General features: G+C 50.5%; 1 protein-coding gene across 5 annotated transcripts in view; it reads right to left on the bottom strand.

Annotated features, from left to right (window-relative positions):
• PHYHD1 (phytanoyl-CoA dioxygenase domain containing 1) overlaps nt 1–14806 on the bottom strand; it is a 164504-nt gene that overhangs the window by 56741 nt on the left and 92957 nt on the right. For all 5 annotated transcript variants that reach the window (XM_069237025.1, XM_069237024.1, XM_069237027.1 and 2 more), the window contains exons 5-8: nt 8482–8529; nt 5631–5686; nt 4429–4491; nt 3427–3448 (exon numbers count right to left, since the gene is read on the bottom strand). In XM_069237025.1, the coding sequence (XP_069093126.1) occupies nt 3427–3448; nt 4429–4491; nt 5631–5686; nt 8482–8529 (189 nt within the window). The remainder of the gene's footprint in view (nt 1–3426; nt 3449–4428; nt 4492–5630; nt 5687–8481; nt 8530–14806) is intronic.

Raw genomic sequence — 14806 nt, 5'->3', positions numbered from 1 at the left:
CCAGTACACATCACATCTCTACAGGCGGACTGTATATCCTGCACACATCACCAGTACACATCACATCTCTACAGGCGGACTGTATATCCTGCACACATCACCAGTACACATCACATCTCTACAGGCGGACTGTATATCCTGCACACACCACCAGTACACATCACATCTCTACAGGCGGACTGTATATCCTGCACACACCACCAGTACACATCACATCTCTACAGGCGGACTTTATATTCTGCACACATCACCAGTACACATCACATCTCTATAGGCGGACTGTATATTCTGCACACATCACCAGTACACATCACATCTCTACAGGCGGACTGTATATTCTGCACACATCACCAGTACACATCACATCTCTACAGGCGGACTGTATATTCTGCACACATCACCAGTACACATCACATCTCTACAGGCGGACTGTATATTCTGCACACATCACCTGTACAAATCACATCTCTACAGAAGGACTGTATATTCTGCACACATCATCAGTACACATCACATCTCTACAGGCAGACTGTATATTCTGCACACATCCCCGGTACACATCACATCTCAAAAGGCAGACTGTATATCCTGCACACATCACCAGTACATATCACATCTCTACAGACAGACTGTATATTCTGTACACATGATCAGTACATTTAAGATTCTCCATACCTACAGGTACACTGTATATTCTGCACACATCACATCTCTACAGACGGACTGTATATCCTGCACACATCACCAGTACACATCACATCTCTACAGACGGACTGTATATTCTGCACACATCACCAGTACACATCACATCTCTACAGGCGGACTGTATATTCTGCACACATCACCAGTACACATCACATCTCTACAGACGGACTGTATATTCTGCACACATCACCAGTACACATCACATCCCTACAGAAGGACTGTATATTCTGCACACATCTCCAGTACACATCACATCTCTACAGGCGGACTGTATATTCTGCACACATCACCAGTACACATCACATCTCTACAGACGGACTGTATATTCTGCACACATCACCAGTACACATCACATCTCTACAGGCGGACTGTATATTCTGCACACATATCACATCTCTACAGGCGGACTGTATATTCTGCACACATCACCAGTACACATCACATCTCTACAGAAGGACTGTATATTCTGCACACATCACCAGTACACATCACATCTCTACAGGCGGACTGTATATTCTGCACACATCACCAGTACATATCACATCTCTACAGAAGGACTGTATATTCTGCACACATCACCAGTACACATCACATCTCTACAGGCGGACTGTATATTCTGCACACATCACCAGTACATATCACATCTCTACAGGCGGACTGTATATTCTGCACACATCACCAGTACATATCACATCTCTACAGAAGGACTGTATATTCTGCACACATCACCAGTACACATCACATCTCTACAGGCGGACTGTATATTCTGCACACATAACCAGTACATATCACATCTCTACAGAAGGACTGTATATTCTGCACACATCATCAATACACTTAACACAGCCCTTAGCTACAGAGATTTATGATGGCCACCTTAAGAACATCAGATCATGGTGGTGTTTTTTGCCACAAGAGTGCACACGAGGAGGACGCAGATCACACAATGAGGGTGAGGGTTTGACATGTACAGTTATGTTGACCATGGTGACGAGCCATACTCACAGTCACGTTGCTATATGGGTAACACAGAGAGTGGGGAGCCATGACCTACGAATCTCTATTGTAAAGCTACGAAGCTCTTGTGCAGAATCTTCCTGTCAGGGTACAATGCCTGCTGAGGACTTGCCTGGAGGCCTCCTGGACTTTGCCAACAGTCTGCTTCGCCAGGGTTATGAAACCACTTATGAGAGGGCAACAGGTTTAGGGGTCCCCTGGGATAATGTAAGGGGACTGGTTGGGAAAGCAGAAAGTGATTACAGATGACGGGTGAAGGGTCTCCTGGGGCTGTCGTAAAGAGAAGAGGATGTGGCGTAATGACCAAAGCTGCCGACCCTAGAGCTGGGGATCCAGGCTTGAGTCTCGGCGTCAACTCAACATCCTGTGATTCTGGGCAAATCACTTAGGGCCATATGTACGAACACATTTTCCCATAGACACAGAATGGGCAAAACTGCTTGCTACATCTGGCCCTTAATCTCCCTGTGCTCAAGGACAGCGCCTGGATACCCTCACGGGTGATTAGCCGTGCTATACAAATCCAAGAATGAGTATTATTCTGGTAAAGGGCCTGCTCCTGTCAGGGCAAGGAGCTCACTGGCTACAGGGTGAAGGACCTCCTGGGGCCCCGGTAAAGGGCCTGCTCCTGTCAGGGCAAGGAGCTCACTGGCTACAGGGTGAAGGACCTCCTGGGGCCCCGGTAAATGGCCTGCTCCTGTCAAGACAAGGAGCTCACTGGCTACAGGGTGAAGGACCCCCCGGGGCCCCGGTAAAGGGCCTGCTCCTGTCAGGGCAAGGAGCCTACTGGCTACAGGGTGAAGGAACTCCTGGGGCCCCGGTAAAGGGCCTGCTTGTGTCAGGGCAAGGAGCTCACTGGCTACAGGGTGAAGGACCTCCTGGGGCCCCGGTAAAGGGCCTGCTCCTGTCAGGGCAAGGAGCCTACTGGCTACAGGGTGAAGGACCTCCTGGGGCCCCGGTAAAGGGCCTGCTCCTGTCAGGGCAAGGAGCTCACTGGCTACAGGGTGAAGGAACTCCTGGGGCCCCGGTAAAGGGCCTGCTCCTGTCAGGGCAAGGAGCTCACTGGCTACAGGGTGAAGGACCTCCTGGGGCCCTGGTAAAGGGCCTGCTTGTGTCAGGGCAAGGAGCTCACTGGCTACAGGGTGAAGGACCTCCTGGGGCCCTGGTAAAGGGCCTGCTCCTGTCAGGGCAAGGAGCCTACTGGCTACAGGGTGAAGGACCTCCTGGGGCCCCGGTAAAGGGCCTGCTCCTGTCAGGGCAAGGAGCTCACTGGCTACAGGGTGAAGGAACTCCTGGGGCCCCGGTAAAGGGCCTGCTCCTGTCAGGGCAAGGAGCTCACTGGCTACAGGGTGAAGGACCTCCTGGGGCCCTGGTAAAGGGCCTGCTTGTGTCAGGGCAAGGAGCTCACTGCAGCAGGGTGAAATGACTGCTGAGGACAGGTTTAGGGACCTCCTGGAGGCTTCTGAAGATGGTGCGGGGTAAAGCTCTTACTGGTGACAGGGCACTGGGTTTGGCAGGGCAGGTTTAGGGGACACCTGGGGTCATTGTTAAGGGTTTGCATTGGGCAGGGTGAAGACCTTACTGTTGACAGAGAGAAGGGCCGGCTGGGGTAAGTTTTCAAATATACAGGAAGGGTCCATGTTGCACAGTGAATAAACAATCCTTTGCCACTCTTCACAGACAGTGCACCCAAAGAGAGCTCACCTTCTCCGCCGAAGCCAGGCTGCTGCAAGAGACAAGAAGAGACAGTATGAGTTTAGGGTCAGTTGTGGGTGCGCTAAAGGGTGACAAGGCAGACAAGGAGAGGCGGGTGAGCTGGGCATCAGGTATGAGTGCACTGGAGACTGAGGGGCGGACAAGGAGAGGAGGGTGAGCTGGGCATCGGGTATGAGTGCACTGGAGGGTGACGGGGCAGACGAGGAGAGGCAGGGTGAGCTGGGCATCGAGTATGGGCACACTGGAAGGTGACGAGGCAGACACGGAGAGGGAGGGTGAGCTGGGCATCGGGTATGAGTGCACTGGAGACTGAGGGGTGGACAAGGAGAGGCGGGTGAGCTGGGCATCGGGTATGGGCACACGGAGACTGAGGGGCGGACAAGGAGAGGCGGGTGAGCTGGGCATCGGGTATGGGCACACGGAGACTGAGGGGCGGACAAGGAGAGGCGGGTGAGCTGGGCATCAGGTATGGGCACACTGGAGACTGAGGGGCGGACAAGGAGAGGCGGGTGAGCTGGGCATCAGGTATGGGCACACTAGAGACTGAGGGGCGGACAAGGAGAGGCGGGTGAGCTGGGCATCGGGTATGGGCACACTGGAGACTGAGGGGCGGACAAGGAGAGGCGGGTTAGCTGGGCATCGGGTATGGGCACACTGGAGACTGAGGGGCGGACAAGGAGAGGCGGGTGAGCTGGGCATCGGGTATGGGCACACTGGAGGGTGACGGGACAGACGAGGAGAGGCGGGTGAGCTGGGCATCAGGTATGGGCACACTGGAGGGTGACGGGGCAGACGAAGAGAGGCAGGGTGAGCTGGGCATCGAGTATGGGCACACTGGAAGGTGACGAGGCAGACACGGAGAGGGAGGGTGAGGTGGGCATCGAGTATGGGCACACTGGAGGGTGACGAGGCAGACACGGAGAGGCAGGGTGAGCTGGGCATCAGGTATGGGCACACTGGAGGGTGACAGAGGGGTGAGGGTACAGGTACCTTGAAGATGTACATGCTCTGGACAACCACTGGCTCTGCCATCCCCAGGCTTCGTGCCACCGTCTGCAGGAAAAGCACAGCACAGAGCAAAGTTTCAGGGGCACATATGGCAGACATGATTCCCAGTTCAGGAGGGCAACACTGGAGGTGTGCAGGTGGCCCCGTGGTGGTATGTCTGTGGTACGGCCACGCCTAGCCATAATTACAGCTGCATAAATTACGAGTCTTTGTTACTTTTTACGTGCAAGGGAATAGATACATGTTAATTCCCACTCTCCTGTCTCGCCCTGTTGTGCTGTACCCAGAGCACTAATCAACACTCCAGACAGGCTCCCCTTTCCATGCCAAACCTGGATATAAATCTACAAATGCATTGTCCCCAGTGTGTGAAAACAAACCTTGTAAACAAAGACACTGTCAACAAAAAGTTAAATACACTGTCCCAAACTGCACTTTTTCCATTTTTAGTCTTGGCAGAGTCGCTCTGTAATGTGAATGCACTGAGAAAGAAATGCACAGTTTGGAAAACATGCTTTTAATTTCCTCACAATTCTGCTTTACCTTCAACATCTGACTTATAAAACTACACATTGCTACATAAAAACACATTTAAAATGTTAGCGCGTTATCTATTTCCAAATAAACACATCCCTCAAAAAATTGACAGACATATCTGCAGCCTCAAGCAGACAAGAAATACAAAATATTATACTGAGGAAGATGCTCAAATGCTCCACATCTTCCTAAATAGTATAAACATCAATGAATAAATCATGTAATATAAAAAATGCACAGAGTAACTTGTATTATGCGACTATATTCCCGTCTCGGGGATCAGGTGACATTTGCAAGCTACTTGGCCCCAGCCTCCCATCAATGGTCAAAAAGGCCCATATTACACAGTTGCTTGTTGTGTAGAGTCTGTACATGTCAGAATGTATGTAGCCCTGGTGCTCTGGGCTCTAAGCGCCTATGGGCCCCCTGGTCCTGTGGCCCTCCACCCCCTGCACCCTAGGAGCCTCCATCAGCCTCCTCTCCTTGGTACCACTGAGGTCTTACCCCCCTCCTCTGCGCCTGCCGCCCTCCTCCAGGTAGAGGAGGTGCTTGGGTGTATTATGGCAGTTTTATAGCGCTTTATGCTCCCCTGCGGGGCGGTGTGTGAACAGATTATTGAACAGATATCGGTGCACAGAGGTACTGGCCTGGATGTTCTGAGAGTGTGTGACTTGCTTGAAGACGGGCTCATAGGCGTGTAAAGCTGGGGGGAGGAAAAGGACATGTTTAGAGACCATACAACCAGATCTTCACCCCCTCCCTCCCCATTCATAGAGGCAGAGGATACCCCCGGGAGAGGTGTCACACCCACCGTCCCTCCCACCTGTAAACAACCCCAGACTACATCAGTAGTAGCACAGCTCACGGTTAAGCTTTCACAGCAAATCCAAGACCCTCAAAGCAGACCTCGGACAGGAGGAGTCACACCCTCACATCAGATCCAAGACTCACAAATGCAGACCTCAGGCAGGAAGTCACACCCTCACATCAGATCCAAGACCCACAAATGCAGACTTCAAGCAGGAGGTGTCACACCCTCACATCCAATCCAAGACCCAGAAATGCTGACTTCAGGCAGGAAGAGTCACACCCTCACATCAGATCCAAGACCCACAAATGCAGACCTCGGGCAGGAGGAGTCACACCCTCACATCAGATCCAAGACCCACAAATTCAGACCTCAGGCAGGAAGTCAAACCCTCACATCAGATCCAAGACCCACAAATGCAGACCTCAGGCAGGAGGAGTTGCACCCTCACATCAGATCCAAGACCCACAAATGCAGACCTCTGGCAGGAGGAGTCACACCCTCACATCAGTTCCAAGACCAACAAATACAGACCTCGAGCATGAAGAGTCACACCCCCACATCAGATCCAAGACCCACAAATTCAGACCTCAGGCAGGAAGTCACACCCTCACATCAGATCCAAGACCCACAAATGCAGACCTCAGGCAGGAAGTCACACCCTCACATCAAATCCAAGACCCACAAATGCCGACCTCAAGCAGGAGGTATCACACCCTCACACCATATCAGACACCTTCAGTGTAGACTTCAAGCAGGAGGTATCACACCCTCACACCATATCAGACACCTTCAGTGTAGACCTCAAGCAGAAGGTATCACACCCTCACGCCATATCAGACACCTTCAGTGTAGATCTCAAGCAGGAGGTATCACACCCTCACGCCATATCAGACACCTTCAGTGTATACCTCAAGCAGGAGGTGTCACACCCTCACGCCATATCAGACACCTCAAGCAGGAGGTATCACACCCTCACGCCATATCAGACACCTTCAGTGTAGACCTCAAGCAGGAGGTATCACACCCTCACGCCATATCAGACACCTTCAGTGTAGACCTCAAGCAGGAGGTGTCACAACCTCACTCCATATCAGACACCTTCAGTGTAGACCTCAAGCAGGAGGTATCACACCCCTTCAGTGTAGACCTCAAGCAGGAGGTATCACACCCTCACTCCATATCAGACACCTTCAGTGTAGACCTCAAGCAGGAGGTATCACACCCTCACGCCATATCAGACACCTCAAGCAGGAGGTGCCATACCCTCAATCCATATCAGACACCTTCAGTGTAGATCTCAAGCAGGAGGTGTCACACTCTCACGCCATGTCAGAGACCAACAGGGTCTGGCTGTAGTAAGAGGGGAGGGGTCTTAGAGGCTGGATCTAGCTGTAGTAAGAGATGGGAGGGGTCTTGGATGCTGGGTCTAGCTGTAGTAAGAGAGGGGAAGGGTCTTGGAGGCTGGTCTAGCTGTAGTAAGAGATGGGGGGGTCTTGGAGGCTGGGTCTAGCTGTAGTAAGAGAGGGGAATGGTCTTGGAGGCTGGTCTAGCTGTAGTAAGAGATGGGAGGGGTCATGGAGGCTGGGTCTAGCTGTAGTAAGAGATGGGAGGGGTGTTGCAGGCTGGGTCTAGCTGTAGTAAGAGGGGAGGGGTCTTAGAGGCTGGGTCTAGCTGTAGTAAGAGAGGGGAGGGGTCATGGAGGCTGGGTCTAGCTGTAGTAAGAGATGGGAGGGGTCTTGGAGGCTGGGTCTAGCTGTAGTAAGAGACAGGAGGGGTCTTGGACGCTGGGTCTAGCTGTAGTAAGAGAGGGGAGGGGTCTTGGGGGCTGGTTCTAGCTGTAGTAAAAGAGGGGAGGGGTCTTGGAGGTAGGGTCTAGCTGTAGTAAGAGAGGGGAGGGGTCTTGGAGGCTGGGTCTAGCTGTAGTAAGAGACAGGAGGGGTCTTGGACGCTGGGTCTAGCTGTAGTAAGAGATGGGAGGGGTCTTGGAGGCTGGGTCTAGCTGTAGTAAGAGATGGGAGGGGTCTTGGAGGCTGGGTCTAGCTATAGTAAGAGATGGGAGGGGTCTTGGGGGCTGGGTCTAGTTGTAGTAAGAGAGTGGAGGGGCTGGGTCTAGCTGTAGTAAGGGAGGGCATGAGTCTTGGAGGCAGCGTCTAGCTGTAGTAAGAGATGGGAGGGATAAAGATGGAGGTTGTAAGATGAAGCGTGGCTGAAGTAGGGGCTGGGAAGAGTAAAGCTGGAGGTTGTAGGCTGAAGCTTGGTTATAGTAGGAGCTGGAAGGAGTAAAGCTGGAGGTTGTAAGCTGAAGCTTTTCTGTAGTAGGAGCTTGAAGGGGTGAAGAAGGAGGTTGTAGGCTGCAGCTTGGCTGAAGTAGGGGCTGGAAGGAGTAAAGATGGAGGTTTTAGCTGAAGCTTGGCTGTGATAGGGGCTGGGAGGAGTAAAGATGAAGGTTGTAAGCTTAAGCTTGGCTGTAGTAGGGGCTGGGAGGAGTAAAGATGGAGGTTTTAGGTGAAGCCTGGCAGTAGTAGGGGTGGGGGGTGGAGGCCGGCTGTGGCCAGGTTGTAGTAGGAGTGAAGAGTGGAGGAGGCAGATACACACAGAAACAGATACTACGTGGCTGTAGTAAGAAGAGCCATCAGGGGGAGTAAGTCGACAGCAACTCTATATCCATCTTAGTGGACTTTACTCACCGTGCCCCACTTTGTTCAAGGACCTCTCCTTTGGAACCAGGAATCCACCTGAGATAGGATGACAATGGAACATCCTGTTAGATGGAACCAGACACACGACAGTCCATTGTCAAGAAGAGATGGGCTGGGCAGGTCGAGGCCTCTAAAATCTGGTTGGCCTGGGGCAGAGTCAGTCTCATGTGCAGAAAGTCTCACTAGGACTGACACTTATGCCCTGTATATTGCATGCAGGTATCTGCATCTGGTGCACGACCTAGGGAGCTCTTTCACTTGGACTGACACTTGTGCTATGCAGGTTGCATGCAGGTTTCTGCACCAGGTGCATGACCCAGGCAGATCTTTCACATGGACTGGCACTTGTCCCCTGCAGGTTGCATGCAGGGTTTTGCACCAGGTGCATGATCCAGGGAGACCTTTCACTTCAACTGACACTTGTGTCCTGCATTGTAGGAGGCTGGCCCTCTATATCGTGTGCAAAGCTAGGCACACTGTGCAGGAGGTCCAGGCAACCACACGTTGGTTCCAGGGGTAAAAACTAGATCACCTAATGCTCTAATTTTTGAGGTAGCTTGGTCGAGCAGTTAGGCCAATCTTGCAAAGCATTTGTTGTACTCACAGTATCAATCATGCAACTCACACATTCAGAGGAATACCTTGAGACCAATTTACAAAAACACTTCAGATTTTTATATACATTTTAAGACCAAGATTATCACAATTGGTTAAGTACTTTTGGAGATATGGATTTTTGAAGTTTAAAGAAAACAGTCTTTCTGTGCGTAATTATGCACCATAGGAATCCAATGGGAAGTCACATTTAGGAAAACATAGAAATCACACGGTTGCTTTACCAAGTGCTTCTTTTGCAGGTTGGTCGAGGTCATCGGTGGGCACACTATGCCAGCTAAAGAAGTTTAGGCGGCCCCCTGGTTCCGGCGGGAGCAGCTGAGAAAAGTCTCTGGAGCTGGTGCAGGGGCACTGAGGGGGACTACTTGGGAAAGAACTGTGCAGGTAAGCTTAGAGGTAGTTCCTTGGGGTCCCCTTTGGGGGTCGAGGTCGCAAGGGGTGAGGGACCCTTAAGGCACAGCAGGTTCTTCGCTGCAGGGCACAGGGCAGCCGGGTGCAGAGCGAATTGGTGATCCAGGAGCTGTGTGCAAAGATGCCCTTTGGATCTGGAGGTAAGTCTCTTTAAGGGTCACTTGCAGGACAACGGGGGCACTCTGGTGGGAGGTCCAGGGTGTTCCTGAAGTCCTTTGACTGGGGCTTCCTTCTGTTCCTTTTTCAGCACCGGGCGGGCTGGTTTTCCTGGTGTCCGACATCAGCTGGCCAGTACCTAGGGTATTGGTATGGTATGTGCACTGGAGAGTGCAGTGCCACCAAACTTGGCACACTTGCAGGGTTTGTCCTCAGGGTCGGTGCGTTGTGGGATCCGGCAGCAACTTCCGGTTAGGGAGTTACTGGCTGGTCAGTGAAGTGACCCTAGCTGGGTTTGTGGTTCTTGGTTTGTTGCAGAGTGGTACCTCCACTCTGGAGAAAGTTCCTGGGTGACTGGTGAAGCCTGGAGGTCCTCTGGATTTCTTGAGGTCAGTCCAGTGTCCAGCTTCTCCACAGCGGCGACTGTTGGGTCCTGGGTACAGCAGGCAGGCTTTGGCACCTTTTATTTGTGCAGCAGGTCCACAGTTCTCGTGTCTTGGTTCTTCTTTGTGCTGGTCTTCTTTGTGTCCTTCGAATCTGATTTCTTGATCCAGGGACGCCCACTAAATACTGAATTTAGTGGGCGTTTTAGGGGGAACCTGGTAGTGTCCAATGGGACACCTACCTTTGGATGGCTACACCCACTATAGTGATCACTTCCTGTGGGAAGGGTCACTTCCCTAAACCTGATTGGCTATTTTCCTTCAATCTACGATGGAGGAAAATGAAAGGGAGTGTCCATCTCGCAGACAACACCTTTGGGGTGGTGCATGCCAGGTGGGGCCACTCCTCCTACCCTTTGTGTGGTTTCCTGCCTTTGCACCCACCAAAAGAGGGGGCTTGCAAAGGGGCTAACCCTCTGCTGCTAGAAGCAGGCCTCGGGTCGAGTTTCAAAGGCGGTAAGTTCTTTGAAGTTCACCGCTAGGGCAGTGCACATTCCTGAGGGAGGGGCTATTAGCTCCCCCACCCAGGAAGGTCATTGTTTTACAAACCAGAGAGACAGGGCTCTCCCCCAAGGTTTGTAGATTGGGTGTCTGGAGGCGGAATGCTGGATAGAACCAGTCAGCAACCATGGCAGGGTAGTTAGTTTTTACAGGGGGTACCTCTAAAGTGACCCCTGGGAACATTTAGGGATAAATCCAATACTGGTACCCGTTTGGATTTATCATTCTGAGTTATTTGATGCCAAACAACCCAGGGTTCAGAGTGGCCATCATGTAGCTGAGAAACTCATGCTGACCCGTGTCCAGCACATGTATTAAAATGGCTGCTCTGTTCACACACAATGTCCCAGGTTTGGCAGGGACAAAAGGGGGGCATATTGCTCATGCAACTATGCCCTCACATATAATATGGAGCACCCTGCCTTAGGGCTATAAGGCCTGCCAGAGGGGTGTTTTACCCATAGTAAAGGCAGTGTATAGTGGACAGGACACACAGGGAGTGTGCCATGTTGAGTTTGTATTTTAGATTGGCACTAGGACACTCAGCCTCCAATGGAAGTGCTGGGTGCATCTGGATGCATGGCCCTAGAAGGTGGCACAATCAGCGATGCTGCCCTTTGGGGCCTACCCATAGTACCCCATGCCCTGGGTAACTAAGTACCTATTTACTAGGGACTTATAGTGGTAGTAAAGGGTGTATCCAATTATGCCAATGCAGTTTTAGGGAAAGAGCTCTGGCCCAGGGAACCTGGTTACCAGGGGCCCTGGGCACTACAACTTCTAGGCTACATCAAACATCAGGCAAAGAGTGGGGGTTAAACATGTAAAAAAGAGGCCTTTTCTCACATGCATGTTGCATGTCGGTATCTGCACTGGACGCATGACCCAGACAGCTCTTTCACTTCGACTGACAGAGGTGCCCTGCAGGTACCATCCACCGGGTGCACGACCTAGGGAGCTCTTTCACTTGGACTGACACTTGTGCCCTGCAAGTGGCATGCAGGCTTCTGCACCGGGTGCATGACTCAGAGAGCTCTTTCATTTGGACTAAAACCTGTGACCTGCACATTACATCAGCACCTCTGCAACACACATTGTTTAGAACAAACACTGTACAGTGATGGGACAGTGCCTCTCTTGCTAGAACAAACACTGAACAGTGAAGGGACAGTAATCCCTGCAAGGACAAACACTGCACAGTGATAGGACAGTGACCCCTGGAAGGGCAAACACTGCACAGTGATGGGACAGTGACCCCTGAAAGGGCAAACACTGCACAGTGATGGGACAGCGAACCCTGTAAAGACAAACACTGCAGAGTGATGGGACAGCAAACCCTTTAAAGATAAACACTGCAGAGTGATGGGACAGTGATACCCTGCAAGGACAAACACTGCACAATGATGGGACAGTGACCCCTGCAAGGACAAACACTGCACAATGATGGGCCAGTGACCCCTGCAAGGACAAACACTGCACAATGATGGGACAGTGACTCATGCAAGGAACCCCATTGCAGGGTGATGGGGACAGTGACCCCTGCAAAGACAAACACTGCACAGTGATGGGACAGTGACCCCTGCAAGGACAAACACTGCACTGTGGTTGGACAGTGACCCCTGCAAGGATAAACACTGCACAATCAGGGGTGTGGAATTTATTAAAATATCTACTTGTCCAGGGGACAGGTTGCTTCTCAAATCTACTTGTCCTGTAAAAGGATCTACTTGTCCCTTTGGTGCCATGTAGTGTGGCGACAAATTATGGCAGCAATTAATAGCCTCTCTGATTATGCCAGGGCTACTACCATAGTAGGGCTTGAATACTTGGAATTTCAATCCCCACTGTAGCAGATCTGCATACTGGGGCTGGAGGAAGCAGAAAGCAATAGTTCCAGGGCTGGAATGCCTTTGAGTCTGCAAACCTACTAACCTGCATGTTTTAAAGATTTTTACCAGCTTCTCTCTAATATTTTCCCATAATAAGAAAGGTTGGACATTTACTCCTGACAATGGCAGAATTAGAACTTCTTCCAGGGTTGGGAAGAAAGTGCTGGAGGGAAAATGAACTTGCAAATGCTCAATAGATTTTCACATGAGCAAATCTACACATCGTATTTACCCACGCTAAAATACAGTTCACAAATATTTTATAGGGGTACAACATATACCATGGGTGCACTTTTGTGACTTTCTTTAAGAATTTGGGGCCACAAGTAGGTAGGTTCAGATTTGTGAACTGCAAATTGCGAGTCGCAAATCCAAATGTAGGATGGTGTCCTTGACACCATCTGTGATTCGCAAGGGCTTCGCAAATGCCCACATCATGAATAATCATGAGGTGGGTCGCAATTTGCGACCCCCTCACGAATGGTGGCCTGCTGGAGACAGCAGACCACCATGTCTGTGACTGCTTTTCAATAAAGCAGTTTTTTGGGGTTTTTTTTGTAATGCAGCCCGTTTTCCTTAAAGGAAAACGAGATACATAACAAAAACGAAAAATGAAACATTTTCGTTTCATTTTTTCAGAGCCGGCAGTGGTCCGCAGGACCACTGCTTGCTCTGAAAAAATGTTTACAGTGACATTCACAATGGGAAAGGGGTCCCAGAGGGATCCCTTCCCTTTTGCGAAAGTGTTAGCACCCATTTGAAATGGGTGCAAACTGCGATTGGTGTGCACCCGCATTCGCGGTCACAAAACAATCCTACATTGCACTGCGAGTTGCAATTAGGAAGGGAACACCCCTTACTAATTGCGAGTCGCAAACCCGTTTTGTGATTCGGTAACCAGGTTACTGAATCGCAAAACTGGGTTTGTGCATCGCAATGTGCTTTTTGCACGTCGCAAACAGCGAAAGTCGCTGTTTGCGACATGCAAAAAGCTACCTACATGTGGGTCTTGGTCCCTAATTAGGTCTGGTGTTAACAAAGACATTTTGTTTTTATTAAACTTCTATTTCTCTCTCTTTCGGCTGGCTTTACTGTGAGTGATCGCATTCTGCTCTTCCACAAGGAGCATATTGCCACACAAAGTAGTTTTGTTCAGTGTCAGGAACTACAGTGGCAATCAGTGACGTAACGAAACTGGAGGGTGCCCCTTTGCAAAGAACATGGAGGAGCCCCCTCTCCAGAATCACTCAGGGCAGGTGCTGTGCTGACGGGGCCCCCTGGAGGGCGGCTGCGGGGCCTTTGTTATGCCGCTGGTGGCAACGCGTGCTTTAAGAGTTAAAAAACTTTTTTGGGGGGGGGGTTTGCCAATGTTTGTTACAATGTTGAGGGCCTGGTAGCTCCCACAACAATAAAGTGTTACAAAAGCCATGTCAAAACAAGACACGCATTGATGAAACTAAAAGACTTATAAAAATATGTCAGATCAGTTGGCTTTGTCAGTGTTTGTTTATTTTCATGCTTCCCATAATCGTGTTGAAAATGGTTACACTGATTTTCCATTAGAAATATTTTTGGGAAATACTAGCATGCATCAACACATTTTACTAAATGACACTTCATTTGCATATAATCAAAGAGCATTCTGGGAGCATTATACTTAGCCTCTTAGCCTAAACTTTTCAAACATGTGTGTACACGTTTTTGTTTTTTTTGTACTGGAACCAACGTCAGTAGTGAAGTGTGACCTTAAAACATTTATTTACAGCACGCACCCTAATAATGTAGGCTTTCAAATAATGAACCATAAATACAAGTTCGAACAGCATTATCTTTTGGAAACACATTACCTCAACTGCAGAGAGTTCAACTCTCTGTAAACAGGCAGCCAAAGGGTTTGTGCTGCAGGGGGTTGGGCCTACTTGTCCCAAGGACAAAGTAAACATAAAAACTTGTTGCCCTTGACCCCAAACAAGATGTCCCATAGGAATTCCACATCCCTGATGGGACAGTGACCCCTGCAAGGACAAACACTGCACTGTGGTTGGACAGTGACCCCTGCAAGGACAAACGCTGCACAATGTTGGGACATTGACCCCTGCAAGGACAAACACTGCAGCCACAGTGATGAGACACAGTGACCCCTGAAAGGACAAAAACTGTACAGTGACTTTTTTAAGGACACCCACTGCACAATGATGGGACAGTGACTCCTGCAAGGACAAACACTGCACAGTGATGTGACACAGTGACCCCTGCAAGGACAATCACTGCACAAAGATGGGACAGTGACCCCTGCAA

The sequence above is a fragment of the Pleurodeles waltl genome, chromosome 6 (genome assembly GCF_031143425.1).
Source record: "Pleurodeles waltl isolate 20211129_DDA chromosome 6, aPleWal1.hap1.20221129, whole genome shotgun sequence".
In the NCBI taxonomy this organism is placed as follows: domain Eukaryota; kingdom Metazoa; phylum Chordata; class Amphibia; order Caudata; family Salamandridae; genus Pleurodeles; species Pleurodeles waltl.
This window is presented reverse-complemented; position numbering and strand designations above follow the sequence as displayed.